This window comes from Dermacentor albipictus, chromosome 1, assembly GCF_038994185.2.
Source record: "Dermacentor albipictus isolate Rhodes 1998 colony chromosome 1, USDA_Dalb.pri_finalv2, whole genome shotgun sequence".
NCBI classification, from domain to species: Eukaryota; Metazoa; Arthropoda; class Arachnida; order Ixodida; family Ixodidae; genus Dermacentor; species Dermacentor albipictus.
The window spans coordinates 491218647-491241170 of record NC_091821.1 but is presented as its reverse complement, the minus strand read 5'-3'; the positions used below and the strand labels follow the sequence as shown (position 1 = coordinate 491241170).

Sequence of the window (22524 nt, the reverse complement as noted above, 5' to 3'; positions counted from 1 at the left end):
AACGACTTCCCCTGAATACCTCCTAACCTTTCGCATCCCCAACACGCTCCCACGCCCCCGTATTTCTTAAAGATTTCATTTTTCTCTTTCTTTTTCTTTCACCCCCCCCCCTTTGTTGTGTCTTGGTACGGCCCTGCTCCCCCCTCCTTTCTTTTTTTTCCCTTTTCTTTCCCCTTTTTTCTGCTTCTATTTCTTTTCTTTCCTCCCCGCGTGCCCACTCTCACGCTCTTGTCCCCTCGTCTTGAGAATGAGGCTCACAGACGTCGGACGACAGCGCCTGTTCCCTCTTGTAATCTCTCTCTTTAAAACCAGCCGCCAGCGACAACACCCGCACGTGACGTCACTGCACTAACCCTTTAAAACTAACACGCCGAGGATGACGAGGCCGCCTTTGACGAAGATAGGTCCACCTATCGAAACGTTGGCCAGCCTGTCTGAGGTATTTTCATCCCTGTTTAAAAAATTTTTATACCGCTCTGTTCTTGAAGTTATGATTGCCACTAGCTCCAGCATATAATAATGCCGACCACGAAATTTAACCTATGAAACACTAGGCACACTTTCCAGGGAACACATAAGTGTAGTACGGCTTCGGGACTCTTTCTTGACTGTTTATGGCATTCTTTTGCATGTGTATACTTATTTTTCCGTTTTGAGAAAACGTACCAACAGAAAGTTGACCTGGAATAGCTCTAATGGAGAGAGAAGAAGTGAAATTTACTTCGTACTTTCTGCTGATCCCATCATGGTGAAAGATGCAGAAGTTATAGGTACGATAAAGTGCAGCGACCATAGGATAGTGAGGGCTAGGATTCACCTCGATTTGAATAGGGAAAGAGCAAAATATGTAAAGCAGAAACAGGTCAACCTAGAGACAGTATGGGTAAAAGGCGACGAATTTAGGCTTGAACTTGCAAAGTTCCTATAACTAAAACTATATAACTATAACTATAAGTCCTATAGCTAGCGATGAGGTCAGGAGGGCCTTGCAAGACATGAAACGAGGAAGCGCAGCAGGAGAAGATGGAATAACAGTAGATATAATCAAAGATAGAGGAGACATATCGCTTGGAGAACTGGCGGCTCTTTATACGAAGTGTCTATCGACTGCAAGGGTCCCAGAAAACTGGAAGAATGCAAATATTAAACACATCCACAAAAAGGGAAACGTTGAAGGATTGAAAATTATAGGCCCAATAGCTTAGTCCCAGTATTATATTAAATATTTACCAACATAATCTCCAATAGAACAAGGGCGACACTAGACCTTAGTCAACCAAGGGAGCAGGCTGGCTTCGGGAAGGGATACTCTACAATGGATCACATCCATGTCAGTAATCAGGTTATCGAGAAACCCGCCGAATACAATAGGCTTCTCTGTATGGCTTTCATATATTACGAAAAGGCGTTTGATTCAGTAGAGATACCAGCAGTCATAGAGGCATTACGTAATCAAGAACAGAACACATACGTAAATACCCTGGATAATACCTACAGAGCTTCTACAGTTACGTTAATTGTACACAAGAAAAGCAGGAAGATACCTATAAAGAAAGCGGTCAGGAAAGGAGACACTATCGCTCCCATGCTATTCACTGCGTGCTTGGAAGAAGTATTCAAGCTCTTAAACTGGGAAAGTTTAGGAGTAAAGATCAACGGCGAATACCTCAGCAACCTTCGGCTTGCCCATGGCATTGTTCTATTCAGCAACACTGCGGACGAGTTACAAGAAATGATTGAGGACCTTAACAGGTGGAGTGTAAGAAGAGGGCTGAAGATAAATATGCAGAACACAAAGATAATGATAAATGGCCAGGCAAGGGAACAGAAGTTCGACATTGCAAGTCAGCCTCTAGAGTCTGTGAAGGAGCACGTTTACCTAGGTGCCCTGACCATGTGAAGGAAATTCAGAGAATAATAAAAACGGGTTGGATCGCATACTGCAGACATCGTGAGCTCCCGACTGGGAGCTTACCGCTATCACTGGAAAGGAAAGTATACAATCAGTGCATTTAGCCGGTGCTGACATAGGGGGCAGAGAGTTGGAGACTGACAAAGGAGCTTGAGAACAGGCTAGTAACGCGCAAAGAGCGATGGAACGAAGGTTGCTGGGCATAACGTTAATAAACAGAAAGAGAGCGGTTTGGATCAAAGCGCACAGTGGTATAGACGATATTCTAATTGACATCAAGGGAAAAAATGGAGCTGGGCAGGTCTTGTAGTGCGCCGGTTAGATAATAGTTGCACCATTAGGGTTACCGAATGGGTACGCAGAGAAGGGACGCGCAGTCGAGGCCGGCAAAAGACTAGGTGGAGCGATGAAATTAGGAAATTCGAGGGCGCTAGTTGCAATCCGTTGGCGCAGGACAAGGGTAATTGGAGATCGCAGGGAAAAGCCTTCGTCCTGCACTGGACATAAAACAGGCTCATGATGATGATGATATTTATTTTAGGCACAGATTAAAAGTCGGCTCGCGCATATGAGGAGGCTTTCATCGATAGTTCAGCGCCACTGTTCTCTCTAAAATATTTACACTGTCAGGCAGTGGGGTCAGGTTGTAGCAACAACCATTGTGCACCCGCTATATTCAACGCCTCTGTAATGCGAACGTAGCCATGCGAGCGTCCTGCACAGGCATCAGTTAGGTGACGATTGAATTGCTCGACAATACCAGACTGAGATACGTACAATATACATGAGCCAGGGGAGCACATACTTCTTGCCTCTCCCAAATATTACCGTGAACGGCAGACACTGTCCCATTCTTTCGATCCAATTAATAACGAGCCGTTGAGTGAAAACGTGTTACTGGACCCTTGGCCGGACATAACATGAACAACGCGTGGCGTCAAGGCTTTCCTAGAATATTTCATTAACACAGGCCTACCTTCGTGGCTATATAAGGCTAGGAGATATTACCTAAAGCCAACGCACCTCCTTGGTCTCCTCAATGAATTGTCCCCCTTTCTTTCTTACAATACTGCCTTGATATTTCGCATATAGGTCGCAACAAGCGACTCTGATCTGCCTACTAGCTGCTGCCTTTGAAAACCCACTTGGAGAATATACGCGTAATGGCACTTTCTATCAGCAATTTACCTTTGGTTTTTATATGAAACTTAGTTACGCATAACTGTACGATGAGCTACCAGTTTTGGGCAACTGTGTTTGCAGTATTCATTCTCAATTTTACTTTAAACCTATTTGTCAAGGAACTTCAAGGACATACAAATGGCCATTATCAGCTATTTTTGTGACTAACATATAATTTACGTTCTGCGGTAAAATACCGAGGGTGCAACAGGTGGGCAACATATTTTCTCTACCGAACTTGTACTGGAGAGGGCCTAAATTAGGTTAGACATCTGCTGCTGCGTTTCGGAGCTATCTATTAGCGTTGGTAGAAAGCCTAGCGTGGTTGTTAACGATTTCGCTTATTGCGTTTGCTGCGGGACCATCTCGGGCTTCCATAAGACTGCCTGTCCTGGCGTATCCCTTGCGGTTTTGAGCCTTTGTGCAACGTGAGAGAAATTGATTATGCGTCGGACAATTAAGCTCAAATGTGCAAGCGAGTGCTAATCCTGAGTCTGTCGTATAAAAAGAGTTTATCTCATTTTAGTAAAGAAACGCTTCCTTCTGCTGGGTGCTCCGAACGACGCACCGAACGCTACGATTTCGCACCGAACGACGGCGGTCCGTTGCTACCGTTGCTCCAGCTAAATGAGGCTTTGCGGGGAATGATCAGAACTGTATCACCGGCATGTTTTTTCCGCTATTTGAGCCCCCACCTTGCAACAATTCTTCGACATTCCTGGAAGCTTTGGCCATTACACACATGCGAAGGGTGTTCTTTATTTTGCTCTGAAAATGTGAATAAGACACAGAAGCACCACAAACGACGCAGAAGACTACGGCGCGTGGCTGGCTCCTTTCCCGAGGCTACTGCGCAAAGCCGCCACCAGTGGCGCGTCCATCGGCGCGCACTACGCACATAAGGGCAGGTTTGCCCTTTCTAGGAGTGGAAACAAATGGCGTGGTACCAAGTATATAGTAGAAATTGTCTTCATTAGCAACTGGTGCCTCTAGTGGCCTCAAGCTGAATGAAGATCGAAAGCTCTGTAGCGCCGGTAATTGCGAAGCGCTGATCGCAGAGATAGGGAGTGGTGCAATCGAGAGACGAGCGAAAAATACAGGTGTGGGCAAGCACACACACACACACGCAAAGAAACACGCGCAGGCCGATATACTTCATAGGTGATTGAAGGCCGCGTATATTCCAAATATAATGCTTGGCAGGTTTTGGTGTGATCCGTCTGTAGCAACGAAGCTTGAACTAAGCCGCTGCTTTCAGCGGGCACTGCGGGTATAATAATAAAACAAAAGGTGAGGAGATTCGGGATAGACGATTACGTTGAAATTACTGTCAGCCACGCCAACTCGTCTTCACAGGCTTTCCCGATCTGGCTGCACATGCGCCCAATAAAGAATATTGCAGGCCGCTGTCGCGGGTCCGCTCCAGAGGCCGCGACGCGCGCAAACAAGCTGCGACAGCTTTCTCAGAGAGTGACGATGCTCGCACCAGCCGTGCCTACTTTATTGAGTTCCTTTCCCTCTCACCCCGCGGCCTTCTCTCGCCTTTTGCTCGCTCCGGAGACGCACGGGAAACGAAAGCGGCTCCCACCTGCAGCCGCTCCTCCAAAAGCCAAGCTGCGCCCTCCGCTGCCTGAACTTCCCGGAAAAGTCGCGCGGCTTTCGCCGATACCATGCATCTGAAGGCCCTCCCATGGGATCACTCGAGGAGCAACAAACGCAAGAGGCCGGTAAGGGGTCTGTCGAGGGTGTCTTTCTATGCTCCCAGGGGGCCACACTTTTTTTCAAAATTGTACTCCATGAACTAGATTGATTTTATATCTTAATAGATGGAAAAGCCACCTCAGTAGAGTTAATTTCTCGAAAGATTGTCATGTTTAGCGTTGCCATACATCCTGGTTCCCTGCTGTCAAATTCTGCAATCTTTTGTCTGACAATACGCAGTCATCGACGACGTTCGTGGCTTCCTTGAAAGCGTATTTTTTTATCTAAGCACTACACCTTGCAACGCTAAGTAGAAAACGTACGTGTACCTTAGAGTGTGTATCTGTGCAAACATGAATATCTTTTTTCAATGGATCGTATTGTATATCACATCTACTCAATATGGATCCGCAATTATCGATAGTTTCCATGCCTGGTACTTCAGTAACAGCTAACCGGGTTTTGATGCTTTCGATGAAATAGACATTTCACATTATTCGTACCGCCAAGTGGCCAATCTCGGCAATAGCGGGAGCTTGGATTCTAACGAGCGAATGATGAATGCCATATAATGCAAAAGAAAACAAAAAATAGTCGCAAGATGAGCTCTAGGCGTCTGATCTGCCCAGCTAACATATGTTTCCGCTGTCATAATTGGAAGTAAAGATGTTCGTGCTAGCGTATAAATACTGGACGTTACTAAGCGCTGGGTCCTTTTTCCTTATTTTACATGTTGGTGTATCTTTATTGAGCTATTCGGTTTTGAAGATATTCCGCCGGTTTGTGCACGTCATTGAATCGACGCATGACAAGTGCCGTGGGATATATCATTTTTTCTGATTTTTCAAACAGTTGGCCGTCCAACTTTCCTCTAACCTCAGTGAAAACATCGCTTAGAACTGCACCACCCTGGCAAAGTGTTATAAAGCGCGTGTCCTCATGATGAGATATGAAAAATCCTTCGCGCATGGCCTCACATAGTTATCGTTTATTTCTATTTCGTCCTGCATTACTTTTTTCAGAAAATACCGTTCACACGCTTTTCACGACCGAACTTCCTGCAATACCGGTGAATTGTTTGGGCGCGTTAGATTGCCATGTTTAAAACTGCTGTTCCACTTACAATTTATGATACATCGAGAAAGCTTCAGAATTCGTTTTCACGTATACCTAATTTATGGCACCAGCCCTAAAATTGTTAACAGAGAATATATGGTGAGTCACTAATAGCAAAACTTTTGGGACAATTGTAAATTTATGCAGGTGCGACTAAGATTGTGCAAAAGAAACATACATCGCTTATTGCTTTTTACTCTGCAGAATTCCTTTTTGGGTAATCATAGTAGCATTGACTATAAAAAAATTACTTAAGCGTGCCATCCACTCATGTCCCTCAAAGAGCGTAAGAGCAGTTTTGATGGTCGGAAGGGTGAGACTTCAGAAACCCGCAACGAATTTCTTGGAAAAAATAAAGTAAATCATACAGCTGCTACACATAGACATAAACGGCTAAAATATTTGTTTAGATGGGCCCTCCTTGACATATTTATTACTGTGCCTAGTATATTGCAGCTGTTTTCAAATTTGTGCGTTTCTCTTTTCTCTTTTTTTTTCGTTTTTCTCTTTCTTCACCCCATTGCAAGTTCTGAAAAATGGGCATCATCGCTGTACATCCCTGCTCTACAATTAGACGAAATAAAGTTCGAATTGATACCTCAAAAAATATCCTTGCATCCGTCTAATCCAAGGATGCAAAATGCGGGTTCGAACACACCTGTTAGCAATTAAGAGCAAACTTTGTAAGGGAATAACTTCTCCGGTATAAATATATCAATAGGGGCAGCTTGCAAAAGTGTGTTATTGTGTTTTTCTTAGTTACGCAGTTGTAGAACCTGCTCAGCAGTTCATTGAAATATTGCAATTTCAGAAAGGTTTGGTAAAACAGCTGCTGACGTAACGAAATATCTTTCTACACAGTCGGCACACTTACCTTTTTTCTACATCAATCCTTGTCGAATTAGATGTAGCGGATGCCGATAAAAACAATTTCTCCGTTACCATGTATAAAGCTTAAAGAACGACTGAGGCTGATACTCTACAATATTTATTTTACAAAAGCTTTTACAGGTAATCTGATTTCAATGTTTGTGCTCCTCATTAAGTGCCATGGCGTATAACGTGCACACCGTTGCTAACAACTCTAGACAGCAGAAGTCAAGTAAGTATTTGAGCCGCTTTTCTTCCCAATTTACAGTGATGACATTGCTAATACCATTATTTCTAGTACGCGAGCTTTAGCCCAAGACTGTGTGATATTCAGACAAATAACTAACCCACTTGACCTACTGCTCCTACAGGCCGATTATATCTGTTTATAAGAGTTATGTACACTATCTAATTCCGGCGTCCTACGCGTCAACACCACGATACCATTTTGAGGCACGCCGTCGTGGGGGACTCCGAATTAATTTTGACGGCCTGGGTTTTCTAAATGTGTACCCAATGCACGGTATGCGGGCGCGTTGTGCATTTCCCCTCCGCCGAAATGCGGCCGCCATGGCCGGCAGATTTGATCCCGTGCAATCAGGCTTAGCAGCGAAAGGCCTCAACCAATACGCCATGACGGCACAGTTGCATTTTCCACAGTTGATGAAAACTCTAGGAAACGCAGGTCAACAATGATAAAATAAAGCTGGTGACGTTTTCTACGCTCACCAACACTCCACCGAATCCATATTCATAAAACAACGGCACAATAGCGAAGACATTGTTATTTAAGCATCTGGGTATGTGCACTTCTCGTCTTATATTACAGGGAATTGAATGGAACAAGGACCTTAAATGGAATCTGATCTTGGATATTCATATGAGGCACAGTACTAATAATAAGGATTTTAAAAAATTAGGTCTTACAAAGCGTCGTTTGTCGGATAATTCGGAAACGAAGGTTCATGCCTACACTGGACCAGTTAGGTCAGCATTACAATGCACTCGTATAATATGGCGTCGAAATAGCACTCCCCTTTCGAGCCCGCTTGAAGCTGTGTAGAACAATGCAGCGGGTTCACTTTATCTAAATCTTCATCTTATCAAAGCGCACCAGTGTTGGAGCGGTGACTTAGTCTCTATAACCTTGAAACACAACGAAGGATGTTTGGTTTGTCATTTTTCCACTTGATGTGTACGAGCAACAGATATCTTCTAAGTAGGAATATTTTCCTATGACATTGCATTTAGACGCAGATATTGTATTTTGAAAGTACAAACAATCTTGCAACAACATTGAAACACTGTACATATGTGTAGTCAGTAAAACGATGGAATGACTTGTCGGACCAAGTAGTCACCCCTGGTAATTTATTACCTTTTGATACAACATTGCTTATGAATCTGGATCGGGTCGACATTCAGAAAGTTTAATCTGTTTTGTTTGCGCGAAACTGATATTTCATACAGCACACCTCTAGCTTTTGATTGTGAGACGACGTTTTTAGAACTCTCCTGCTTTGTTTAGTACACGCTCCATTTGTATCATAAATACATTATTTTATAATTTTTGGGCCTTTGCAGCCTTGTTGTACCTTAATTAAGATTGCCTAATAATCCCCCCCCCCCCCCGCTATTTAATGCCCTCTTGGCCTTTAGGCTAGTGGACTGAAAACATAAAGAAATATTTGCCCTGTTTCTAGATATCGGATCCAGTGTGTTATCTGCGCCTTGTTCCATGTCAACGCAATGCCATTTTTCAACCGTTCACCGACGCCTCGCAGCGATTCTCTTACCCGTCCAACAATGCAGATGCGGCATTCCCCGGCTTCATAACGTTCCTTCGGATAAAAAAAAAATGACATTTCGTTGCCAATGAACAGGTGTAGTCAAGATATCGGAGGCGAAAGGTGGCGTCACTCCTGTTGTCTCGGCTAGGTAGAACTGGTGGGTCGCGTGCTTTCACTTACTGCGCACCGTATAGAAATGGATCGAAGTGGCGATGAATAATTTTCAATAAAACAAACGTTTCATAGCGTCAGTCCCAGCTTTTATTGAACAACCCTCGTATTTAGGTAGGAGCCCCTGCGGCGTACCTCCCTCCTGAGGTCAAAATATGTATGGTCGTCTGGTATTACTCAACTCATCGCACAAGAGGCGTCCTTCCGGCATAGCAGCTAATTTGCAAGCTTTATTCTTGGGCGCCTCAAAGTCTGACCCAATGAGAAAATGGCTTAGCTTGAGTGCGTACGGAACACCACTACTTTTGCGTACGCCACTGCACCTTCACCTGTACATGCGGTAGCTAATTCTCCAGCTGTTTTTGCATGTTCCACGTAGACCACAACAAGCGCGTGTGATGTGCGGTATACGATGCGTATGTAGGGCTAACAGATCAAATCCGGCACAGCAGAAAAGTGTGCAGATTCCCCTGCTATCACTGCTCCGAGAATGAGATTAAACGTCCACTGCATCACCTTTCAAGATTACTATCCTTAGCTGCGGTTTCTATGTGCGACGTGCTTCATAGCCTTAGTTGAGTCGAAGGATGTGCCGTTTTCATGGATTTCTAGTGACAGCGCGTGGAAAATCATGAGCGGTCGTCTACATCTTGTTCGCATTCTGCACTGGTACCTGTCCCCAGTTATCGAAAGGAAGGCTCATTGGTACATCACGCCAAACGTTAAATATTTGCCCTGCGTATTCGCTGATCTTATGCGAAGCATTTGTAACGAAGTCATTCAAGGCGCCGCGTATCCATACTTTGTGTCATGAACTCTAAAACACACGCCCATCGTTTACCGGTGAGAGTGATAACTTAAACGAGAAATAAGGAGGTTAGACTCATTAAACAGATCGTCGAGTGACCGATGCTTTCTGCAAGTGCCGTGAAGTCTATGAGATTCCACATGGTAACAAGAGTAAACGCAGCCTTTTTTTAGACACTTCATCTGACGGACTGCACCTTTTTGACGCACATGCGTCTGCTACTTTATTGCACTACGAGGAACATTCATCAGCCATGTTTTATATCCCGCTGCATCGTTTAATGTTCTCATGGTTTACCGTTGAGCTGGATGCTCCAGCATGAGTAGTGATAGCAACTAGCCTATCTACTAATCTTATATTCTATAGGGCTTCAAATCACATTTGCTCAGAAGTGCATAGGTGCATCGATATAACGAAACCGGTTTGCGCTGTTTAGTGTACAGAAACAATAGGTAGGACCATTTCATTGGTGACAAAACGTTATGGTGCTTTTTTGGGAAAGTAAATGTGATTCTTTCTGATTCAGCAAGCCCCTAACTGCCATTTCATAACATACACACTATCCATAGATATACAAACAAATTTTTATGCTGAACCCTTCACAAGCATCGTAAATTATCCTAAACCCTGCAGTGTACTCTGTGAGCTGTAAGGACTGAAGGAAAATGGAAAAAAGTAGCACAAGTGAAGCGGTATCGGGTATAAGCGATGCTCCTATGTTCGTGTTGGCTGCTTAAAGGTCTGTAGAGGCGCGACTATCGCCTCCAGCCGGTGAAGAAGAGGATGGCTCACGTGCATGTGGCGGGAGAAAAGAACACGGTAGGGCACTCGACGTCAGCGGCCGCGGCATCTGCCGCGTCCAATATCCCGCGGCATCATAGCTAGCCAGCTTAACCAAACCGTGGCTACAGCGGCTACCTCTTGGTGCCGCCTCCTAAGTATTGGTGACGCCGGACAACCGAGTCCAGCCATGCCAGCGTCAACGCAGCGACTCAACCAAGGCGAGAGTGGCGTAGCCTCACATCGTGCAGCAGATGTACCGCTGTTGTAAGGTGTCCTGGAACTCTACATCGAGATGCTGGACGTTTTGTTCATCCAGCTGGACAGCCACTTTAGTATCAACAAGGTTCCAGGCTCCGGCTGCGTTCGAGGCTCCAGCTACCAGACCCCGGCTCCGACTTCTAAGAGGACTTGCGGGCAGCAATTCTCGCTCACTACACCACCTTCAGCGCTCAGTCGCAACAACTCTCGCCATCTGAACCATCGCGCCATTCCCCGTCTTGTCCCACATCGCCTGCGTCCATCTTTACCCATCGTCAGCACGCGCCAGCCCCAGCATCGAGCTTCTACTGGTCCGTCAGCCTCCTCCCCATTACATGCGCAGCTGCGCGACAACTCTTTCCGAAAAATTCACTGGGCCAAACCCAAGCGCTTTTGGCTACACTACGGCCCGCCGCTCTCCTTCCTTGGACTTTCACGCAAGTTGTATGCTTTGCATGCGTAGGTACCTCACACATCACCGATTCAGAGGCTCTCCACCGGCCCCAGTAAGCGCAAATTTCCTTCTCGCAGACACGGTGACGACACAAGCTCAACCTTCACGATTCCTTAAGCAGCTGCCACAACCCTGATGCTATCGGCATTTGAGATTCCGCATGGCCTACCCAAGTTTTTGGGACGAGCAGCACTGCCATCTGTATTCTTCAGCTAAAGAATCACTTCTATATCAACAACATCAGTGACCAACAGTTGCACTAACTCCATGCAAGTGGAGCTTTGCCAGAGGGTGCTTTTTCGGAGCTCCGTCTTCTACAAGCCCGGGCAAATACGATATACGAGAATCAGCGGCAGGTAGCCATTTCGAACTGTGGCATCCCTATGGCTGCGCTTCGCTCACAACCTATGTTGTCGGTCCTCCCTCGTGCATTTCTCGCGAATTGCGGAACCCCATCCTACCAACGACTGCCACTGCCACAATGAACGTCATTACCATTGTCACTTCCACTGTTGCATGTCGTCCAACGGCACTGTCTTCAGTGTTGCTCCCCTCAACGTCCTGGACACTCAGCGCACACATTTTGCGAGTATCTAAATCATGCTTCGCAATAGGAGGGGCGACTATCGCCTCTAGAACTGGTGAAGAAGTTGTTGACGCACTTGCATGTGGCACCAGAAGAGAACCTGCTAGCGCATCCAACCTGAGAGGCTGCGAAATCTGCTGCTCCTGAGATCATGTGGCACCTTGGCTGGCCCGCCTAAATAAACCGTAGCCATGGCGGTTACCTTTTCGCGCCACCCTGCCACAGGTCTAACCAAAAAACAAGAGATGTGTCGAAAACTGGGCTGGAAATTTCATCGTTCAACGAAGGCTTCTTCAGAACACCAAACACACCTTTGTTTTATTGAAAAGTGCAGTTACCAGGCAGAACGCGGAAATGTTGACTTATCTACCTCATATGTTAACTCCATGCGGTCTTAGGATAACGATCACGGCAAATTCGTAGGAGCCAAAGGAGGGGAGCTATAAAGTACGGCTATCGCTTTCTGATTATTTCAAGCTCCTGACGACAAATTTACCAAAACCGTTGACGCTAGCACGGGTAAAGACTCACACGGTAGTATGAACACCCTAATCAAACGTTTTTGTCGTTTACAAGTAAAAAATTTTCTTTTGTGTCGAAGCGAGTGACATTGCCTACTGTGCCACCCATTCTATAATTGGCTGATGAGAGGCGACGAGTGCGCAGAAGTACAGAGGGTTTCGGTGGGGTCGAGCTAACGCACTGAAGCAGATAACCGGTTGGGGAGAATGATGCCGGTGCTCTGATTGGTCTGCATCCCCATGCTTAACTTGCAGTGGCTCGTCGATGATCGGCGTGCAATTACCTGTTAGAAATGCCGCTAAGACGGGTGCTGAGGGAAGAATAGTTAAATTCTAGATAACAAAGATATTCATAAAGCTCATAAGAAAAAAAAACAAGTTGCATTAGATTAATTGCATCTTGTCGCAAACAAAGCGTACATTGCATACTTCAACGCACTACCAGCACAACACTTGCGTAACTTCCAAGATGAGCATTAAATGCACTTTAACTTGTCTACGAATTACGTGTTCTATAAATGTTTCCAGTGAGTGGCTGCTTTTGCTTCCACTACGTACATCCTAAAGCTTTTCATTGTGACAATAGCAGCTATAATAGAAATAGATTTGTAGGCTGAGTATGGAAGCTAGTTGAGTCTGTTCTCAATAAATTTTGTGCGCACTTTTCAGTCATTCCTGCGTACTCCTAGAGACTACATTTTTCCTACTGGAATCAATTTGGACGAATGCAGTGAAGATGTGACAGACATCTGGGCAGCTTTGCTGTGCCAGGTAGATAAGACCTATATAGGTAAATATGGTTTCGCCAGTTCTGTCCGCAAAGGACTTATTAGAAACTGTGGGCTCTTGAATGCCTTTTTTTCGGAGGCGTTGAACTTTGCATAAAAGACGCATCGCACAATGTGCAAAACCCACATGCGAGCGCCATTAAAACACAATCAGCATCCATCTGCTGCGCGTCATGCTGCTTACATGGGTACTTACGTAGGCAACGAACCAGTGAGCCGCCAAGACCCTTATGTTTATACGAGGCCTCATTAGAGCAGGCGGCATAATCCGCCAGTACGAAGAGACCGTAAACTTGCCTGCGACAGTAAAGAAGGCCGACAGCAGGTGACATTGACGGTTGTTAATTGCAAGGAAAGAGTTGCTGCAATCCCGGTGTCTCCAAACCAAGCAATGAAAGTTGTCGTTAGGGTAAGTGAGTTATGCATTGCATCGTTTTGGTGGTAGAAGACGTTTGCCAAGAAGCGTTTTGCTCGTTCAATACCTCCCTTTCTTTGTCCGCGTCTTTTAGAAAAAGACCATCTGGATGGATGGATGGATGGATGGATGGATGGATGGATGGATGGATGGATGGATGGATGGATGGATGGATGGATGGATGGATGGATGGATGGATGGATGGATGGATGGATGGATGGATGGATGGATGGATGGATGGATGGATGGATGGATGGATGGATGGATGGATGGATGGATGGATGGATGGATAAATGGATGGTTGGATGGATGGATGGATGGATGGATGGATGGATGGATGGATGGATGGATGGATGGATGGATGGATGGATGGATGGATGGATGGATGGATGGATGGATGGATGGATGGATGGATGTGTGGTTGGATGGATGTTATGAGCGTCCCCTTTGGAACGGGCGATGGATTAAGCCACGAAGCTCTTGCTATTATACTGCTTAATGTCCTAGCTAGGTTAAACAGAAAAAAATAAAAAAAACACTATGACCTCCTGAACCCAAATTTTCTTATCCCCTATCGCGCACTGGGCTTTTGTACGTCTCCGTTTTTTGTCGTTTCCCTACTTTTATTCCACCAATTCTCCAATCACCTCTTACTAATCCCTACTGAGGACATGTTGACTTTTCCAATGCTTTCGCTGAACTCAAGGGCTTCAAGGAGGCCAGTGGTGCATAAATCGACCGCTGGGTAGTCGTCTTCACATTATAATAAAACATGCTCCATAGTTTCCCTAGCTTCACTGCAGCAAGCACATGCTTCTTCTTCCTTCTTATATCTCGCTTTATAGGCATCCCGAGTAATGAGCTTACCTTTGAGTTATCATAAATTGTTTTTTTCCTGATTTCGTTTTTCCCTCTTAAGTAGTTACTCATGGCAGCCTTGTTTTCCATTACCGCCACCCATGAGATTATTTCGGCCTCTCTGACTTTTCGCTTGACGTTCTTTATTCCTGTGTTGCCCACCCTACAGGGCGCCTACTTTCTGGTAAGCTCCCTTTCTTTTCCTCCCTTGTGAATCAATGTTTCTCCTGTACAGATACCTCAACACATTTCGCAATTCAGATCAGCGCCATCTTGAGCAAAATTTTGGAAGCTCAACCACAATACTCCAGCTGCCTGGTTCGTGCATTGGCAAAAAAAGGGGGGGCGGGGGGGTTTGCAGCCATGCCCTACACAAGAAATGCGGTCTCTCGTACCAAGCAATAACGCTACCCGCTTTCCTGTTGCACTTTCCTGTTCTTTTTAAAGCGACGCTTTCTTTGCCGCTTCCTTCTACAGTTCCGCTGCTACTGCTTCCCTCTTTCACCTCGAGTTGCGGGGTGGTTCAGAGCGTTTATATGCATGGCAGTAGTGTGGCAGAGAGGAAAGGCAACGTGCGAAACTCGTTTGGACATTTACATCGCGTCGAATGCACACAATCCTCTCTGGGGATCCCTGGGTGTCACCACATTAGCGTCTTGATAGCTGGAATCATCCGTGGCCCCTCGCAAGATCATTGCCGAAAACACAGTGCTTAAATTGCTACTAACATGCAAGTCCATAGAGGAGGTAGACAGGATGTATGGAGAGAAGACAGAGAATGTGTAAAACCAACTCCATCGCGAAGCAAGTGAAAAACAGCCTTGCCACTCTTCAATGGTTGTGCCCGTACTGGATGGGGGGGGAAGGGTGTAGAGCGGGAAAGGTTACGTGAGAAGGCAAGGAAACGCTATTACTATAGACACTACAGTGGTTTCGGGCAAAGTGAAGTTATGGTACGGTACGTTTCTGCAGTATTTTAATATAAATATCATGCAAATTTGTCAAGCGGACCACTGACGCAAGGCACGGCCGCTGGATAAAAAAAGGGTAGCGGCCGTGCGCAAGGCGTGCCGACTCAACCAGACCAGCGCTTTCGTTTGTTTATCTGTGGGCCTTAATGTGTTCATGTCTTTTATTTCTTTATTGAAGAATGGCCTCACATTGCCCGCGAAGCCGAACCCACATGAAAGCCCCGCAATGTCAAGGCGACATGTGGAAGCGGTCACACGTCAAATCGACACTTCTCTGCCCACCGCGGTATCCTTGCAGCTGTGGCATGGCTGATTGTCCAGGGCTCGATCTCGACCACGGCAGCCGCATTTCGATGTGAGTGAAATACAAAAAGCTCGTTGACCTAACTTTAGATGCACGGTAAAGAACACCAGGGGGTCGAAGTTATTGCGGAGTGGATCACTACGGCATGCCTCATAATCGGATTGTGGTTTTTGCACGTGCAGCCCCATAATTCATTGAACGTTTAACACTTCTGCCAGGATGCGATGTGCCATGTTTGTATACAAACGCCCAACCTTCTCAGAAGTTCTCAGAAGTAAGTCGCGCAGACAGCCCCGATCTGCTTACTGCCGTACTGCACAACCTTCATCGTGCTCAGAAGGCCTGAAAACGAAAGCAGCCGCTATAACACACAGGTTTGAACAAATTCAGGAAAAAACGCCCGAATCGCAGCAAAATTCATCAATCCCACTGCAGGTGCAGTCTTCACAACTATTGTATCATAGATGAAAGTTTCTCCTCGTACTCAATCACCCACGAGAAAGACGATCGCATCAATGGCGAAACAACAGCCCGCGAAACAATTGACACCAAAACTTCGAACGAGTCGCCCTAAATCCCAGCCACAGGAAACGATCATTATATCCCTAAGAAGATCCAGAAACCAAGTACAAGCCACGAAAAACAGACCACTGCAACAACAATGACGCAATGGCAGGTATATTATAAACCTCATTATTATTTTCTGTTACAAGAAATATATACTCCAAAGAGAAGAGAGGGCTAGCAAGAGCCACCGAAGGAGGCACCATGCCTAACTACTCCTTAGAAAGGAACCGATAGAAACATACAAATGGAATTAGGAAGAAGGGAAAGGAAAAAAAACAAGAACAAACAAATATGAAACAAAACAGCAATGCAACGACAAAAAAATCGAGCATGGTCACCCACTGCAAGTCACACTACTAAAGGAATTCTAAAAAACTGAAAGAAGGAATTATGTCTGAGGTGTTGTCACTCGCTAACAAAACAAACAAGCTACAAACGCGAAGCGAAAATAGTTTCTCTTGAGAACTGAGGAGGGCGCCATGAGCTTAATCATCTTGATCGAGACACGCAATCTTTGGGGCGCAGACATGTACCGAGGGTCGTGCACCGCTGGCCAAGAAATGAGAGCCCGTCGCTGGTGGAGTCAGCGTAACGAAATTCAGACACACAAATAATAGGCACTAAATTGTGCTCCAACAACCACGACATGCAAAAGACAGAATGTCCAGACGTTCCTGTTGGTGTATACATTAACACACCAGAACACCGCCAACCCTCTTCTTGATTAGCAGTGTTCTAGGGCCACAAGGCAAGCATCAAACGCCAACACAAGGTAGAAACGTTAAACTGTGGCGCGCTTGTCTGGTTACTACTGTTGCTGCTTAACGAAGTGGCGATCAATTAGCAGCCGAGCGTCATCAAGCCTGGGCAAAATTCCAGGGCTGTCACAGTCATTGCGAGCGCAACCTGAAACCAGCGAATCAGCCTATTCCTTCACGGCGATCCCTACATGCGAGGCATCCACTGGGCAACGAGGGATACCCCACGAGGTGCGATTTCGTTGCTGGACGAAGTGATGCTGCTCACAACAGCACACTTTCTGTAGTGTCACTTTTCCGTAGTCTCCCATCAGCAGCGCGTAAGTATGTAAAGATGGCAGTTATCTATGAGTTTAGCTCATCTTGCGCGTATTTCCTTACAACGTCAATCGCTGCTGGCTCCGCAGTTGTTGAGGAGGCTGGATGTGGTATGTGAAATGTACGTTGAATTTAAGCCGAAGTGCAGAAGAAAGCTAGAAAGGCATCTTTACCGCCGTCGCGTGCAGATGCATCTGTGAAATGCTTGAAGATATTCTGCAACTCTTTCATACGGAAATTACACGAATTACACGACGCGAGACTTCGCACTACTATCATTCCTACAACTGACTTTGCATTCTTCAAGTGTCCTCTTGCTTATTCACAGCAATGATTACATGCTTCACCTTCAACAACGCACTCCCCTCTTCAAGTTTCCACAGTGGGACCATTGAATAAATAAATAAGTTAGGGGAAGTGGTTGACCGCGACTCCAACCCAAAGGTGACCAACAGCCGTACATGGGAGAGGACCATAGAAAGCAATCAGGACGCGGTCAAAGGAGTGGAAGGGGCATGCAAGGGGCTGCAGCGGAGCGGCTGAATGAGAGGCCAATTTGCTACGTTAGCACTCGGGGCACGCGCGGAGCATTTGCTCACGTAATTGTACGTGGCTGCCAATATAATTGAAGTCGAAGTCACCATAGGACTTGAACACACCACCGCGCTGACACTGCCAGTCGGCGTGAAATGAAGCGCAGATGTTGCTACGGAGACCGCGGGGGACCGCTAGAAGCCACTTGCGGCCATCGCAATGATAATTTCGGCAGTATGGAAGTCCATCTCGAATTGCGAGATGTGATACTTGATGGCAGAGCGCACCAGACACTGGTATTCCGATAGGATTATCTAGAAGGTTCAGAACAGCGGTTATCCACGGGTCTTTTTGCTGCTCTGAAGGCAAACCGGAGATGTCCAAAGGTAGCAAAGTGGCCTTCAGAGGTGAAACGCCGTTGATGTCGGGTGGAATTGGCGAACGTGATAAAGCGACGGTGTCGGAAAGATTGCACTCGGAGCGGTAGACAACCATCGTTCGTATTCCGAACCATCGTGCGAGTGGGCCAAGCAAGTCTTTGAGGGATGAAAATCATCAAAGTGCATGGTGTTCTGTGACGGCGTTATAAGGTCGACCGTACTGGCAAAGCCGAAATTTAGCAAGAGCCCACACAGTGGCTAAGCATTCCTTCTCAGTCAGAGAATAATTCGCTTTAGCTTTGGTGTGGGTTCGGCTAGTATAGGCTACGACATACTCGCCAAGACCAGTTTTCCGTTGTGATAGCACTGCGCCTATGCTGACACCGCTAGCGTCTGAGCGAATTTCCGTAGGAGCATTGGGATCGACCTGACGTAGAATCGGTGGCGAGGTAAGTATACCACCTGAGGTGGCAAATGCGGTGTTACACTCTTCTGACCAAGTAGAAAGGTCCCTGTTGCTGGCAAGCAGCTGCGTCCTGGGTGCAATGAGGGCGGCAATATGTTTGGCAGAATGACGAAAAAATGAGCACCGGCTTATGAAGCTACACACTACCATAAGTGTATTGGATTAAGAAATTCGTCCACAGCGTGGTGGTTTAAGGGGTGAGGAAGTACGCCACCTTCGGAAACATCATGGCCTAATAGAGTCACTTCTCTTGCACCAAAAAAAAAAAACACATCTTTATGTCCGGCTGCAGGCCAGCTTTCGTAAGGCAGGTTATAACTTTTTCCAAGCGCTGAAGATGTGCCTGGAAGTAGGGCGCCAACACCACAACGTCGTATAAATGACAGAGGCAGGTTTATACTCCTTAGGCCACGCAAGATATTGCCTATCATCCGTTGAAATATGGCCGGCGAACTACAAAGACCCAATGGCATGAAATTAAATTCAAACAAGCCATCGGGTCTGACAACTGTGGTCTTACAGCGATGAGGCTGGGCCATGGGTACCTGTCAGTAGCCAGAGTAAAGATGTCATGAAGAAAAAAATGCGGCTCCTTGCAGGCAGTCAATCATGTCGTCTAGGCGGGGTAAAGGATAGACATCCTTTGCGTGGTTTTATTCAAACGGCGATAATCGACGCCAAATCGGATGGAGCCATCTTTCCCTTTAACAAGAATTGGGGACGACCATGGACTGCTTGATGACTGAATAACGCTGGGAGTGAGCCTGTCGATAACCTGGTCACAAGTAACTCGCCTCTCTGTGGCCGAAATCCGGTAAGGTCGCTGCCGAAGAGGAGCATGAGAGCCAGTTTCGATGGCGTGGGAGACCACGGTCGGCTTGACCCAAAGAAGTAGTGTGGCAATGCAATGGAGATCTGAATTGATGAATAAGGCAGACAAGTGCGTAGCGCTGCGTCGGAGTAATGTTACGCTAGACTGATGCAGCAAAAGGGCCGAATTGAAGAATTAAAGGCAGAGGGCCTACAGCAGTGGTGTAAGCGGCAGATGGGTCTCTGTGCTAGCTGAAAAGTAAGTATGCCGGCTCTGCACGACTGAGGTATTCACGGTGTAATAGAGCAGGAGCAACGTCGGCTTAGAAACACGCATGGAAGTGTCACCAGCACAAAAATCAAGCACAGCGAATAGCAGAGGAACCATTCTTCGACTGGCAAAGATGCCAGGCAGCATAAAACACACTGCCATCATACAGGGAGTCGCACTACGAGGGGACAATCACAGACGACCAGGAAGGTGTGTCGATGTCTTCTGTGACGACAAATTTTGCGGGAGGTTGCTCTACAAATGGCTTGTCACAAAGGGAAAGGAGTGCAACCTCGGCGTGGACGTAGTCAATGACGACATGATAGCTTGAAAGAAAGTCCCATTCTAAGATGTGGTGAAAACCAGAGGCAAGAAGAAAAATTCAATAATATAAAGCTCCTCTTCAATGGCGACCCGTATTGTGCAGATTCCTAAGGGCTCCATGTGTTGCGCACTAGATTTCCACAGTCCAAGACCTGAAAGTGGCGTCAGAACTTTTCAAAGTCTGCGGCAGAGACGGGCAGTCATTACCGAAATCGCGGTTCTTGTGTCTACAACTGCTAATGTCTGTACTGATTCCCTGATCACGTCAAACACGCTATAAGGTGAAAGCGGAAGCCTTGAAGATTTCGCACGACATGCAGTTCTCGCCTCTCGAACTGCGGTGACTAGTTTTCCTGAAGAGGAGCGGTAGGTTGACTCATCATGGGCGAAATGGATCGGCAAGGGGACGGCTGTCATCGACTGGCGAAAGCGTATTCGTCCGATGCGCTCACAGAATCTAAAGGTGGATCCTGTGAAGCAAGGCGCAGAAATCCACTTGGCGGCTAGGTGAAATTAGCAGGCTACGTGGCCAGCAATTCCACATGAGTAAAAAATTTGGCCTGCTTTCTGGTGTACGTCATTGGTTTTGCACAAGTGGATAGTGTGGCACAAACCGAGAGCAAGACGGCGATGTCCACTCGGTGCATGAAATGCGGTACGGCGATCTGTGCATAGTTAAGTGGTGCAACAACAGAAGCGTTTTGAAAGGCAGGGGTAATGCACTCAGTGATTTGGTCCTGGATGACGTGTTGCAGCACGGTTGTAAACGAAGAGGAGGGCGTTTCTTGTGTAAAAAGCACCAATGAAAATTGGCAGGCCACTTCTTCACGAAAAAAACTGTTTAATCTGTGCCTTCAGCGAAGAATCATCGGCGGCAACCGTCAAGCCAGAGAGAGAAAGCCTAGCAGTGTATTGTGCGTGGCGAGCTTCTGCTTGCGCAACTCATCATAGCTCTGGCAAAGGGTGGATCGTTTTATGTAGCGATCCTACTATAGACGCAGTGTTATGGTTCTTTGCCAACAGCATCTGAAAGCATGGTCGTCAGCCCCCTTTGAGGTATGCCTGATCTTGTCACTTTCCGTCATTATCGGATTGACACGCTTGCTGAAATCCTCGATATTACTAGTAAATGTCTCACGGCTCTGCTGCGCTCGTTTTCGCAAACTATTCCAGGCGCGAAGCTTGTGGACTGTGGGCCACCCGAACACCTGTGTTAGGTAAGTCTTGAACTCCGCCCCAGTCGATGGGTCCAGCTCGTGGTTATCATACCACAAGTTCGCAACATTGCTCGCATATAATATCGCATTGTTGAGTTTTGTCGCATCATCCGACTTATTGTGGTTACTCAATCTTTCATAGAAGGCGAGCCCATCCTCCATGCCATACTCTCCGAATCCGGTTTAAATTGCAGGGTCGCGTTGACGCAATGCACCCGAGCAGGCCCCGGGGGCCGTAGTGCACGTTGGAGGCGGTGACTGGTCTCCGGCCATGATGGGAAAGGATGGCAGATTCCTGCTTCGAAGTTCCCGGTTTCAAGGCCTACCGAGCGCCTCCACCAAATGTGATGAGGTTTATTAGACTCGTCAACTGTCATCCAGAAACACAGTGGCCGCAGCAATCACTAAGCTATATCGGTGAACTGGCCGTGTTACATGCCATGGCGACAGCGATTTCTAGTGTGCTGATCAAGTTCAGGCTCCGAGATACGCGATAGCAACTGGTCCTTCCAGTGGCAGTCTTCTTCATTACCAAATAAAATAAATAAATTAATTAATTAACAGGGGGCTTATGGAAGCTCGCCCGAGGGATCACAAGTAGCTCTTAATGATCAGTCCTAGCTCTTGGCATCAGCAGCTCGAGCTCGGGTCTCGCACCGCAGCGGTGGCAGCGTGCATAGCGCTACATATATATTCCCCACTACAATTGCCTCCGTGACGAAGAGGAGTCATCCTGGCAACGTAGATTATGACACGATGAGAAGTTCGTATTAGGGCTTCAGGCGGTTTATGTGAGCCGCCTCGCGGCCACGGTGGCGCTTGTCCGAAGATGGCGTCACCGGTTCGACCACATAGTTTACAGGCGTTGTGCAATCGACGGTCGGGCACGGACACTGATATTTCGGAGCAAGCTTTCGACTAAGGCCTGGAGATTTTAAAGGCAGCCGAAGCCAGACACGAGACTCTGCGGCAAAGGACTGTGTGGGCTGAATGTTGCCATGGCGATCTTTTTGGATGCCGTGGGTATCTGACGTGAATGAGCTAGCCAATTGACGGCACTCTTCAGTTTGGCGAGCAACTTGAGAAAGAGGGGTAAATTCAGAGGTATATGGATCATATGGCGGCATGGTGTCGAGGGCACAGGATGGTTCACGTTCATAAAGAAGAAAAATTGTGAGAAGCCAGTGGTAGCCTGAGTTGCGGTATTATACGCGTACGTCACAAAAGGGAGGACGTTGTCTCATTTGGAATCATCAGACACAGCATACATGGTGAGCATGTCACCAAGAGTGCGGTTGAATCGTTCCGTTAGGCCGTTAGTCAGAGGGTAATACGCGTAGTGGTGTGGTCAATAATGCGGCACGAGGCGTGTAGCTCACTATTAGCATCGG

The 22524-nt window shown here is 46.7% G+C and overlaps 1 protein-coding gene across 5 annotated transcripts in view; it reads left to right on the top strand.

Moving 5' to 3' along the window:
• The first annotated feature begins 4655 nt into the window (after positions 1–4655).
• The window catches only part of LOC135912388 (chymotrypsin B-like), a 142054-nt gene continuing 124185 nt past the window's right edge, over positions 4656–22524 (top strand). For all 5 annotated transcript variants that reach the window (XM_065444863.1, XM_065444856.1, XM_065444842.1 and 2 more), the window contains exon 1: positions 4656–4821. In XM_065444863.1, the coding sequence (XP_065300935.1) occupies positions 4785–4821 (37 nt within the window). In that variant the 5' untranslated portion in view covers positions 4656–4784. The remainder of the gene's footprint in view (positions 4822–22524) is intronic.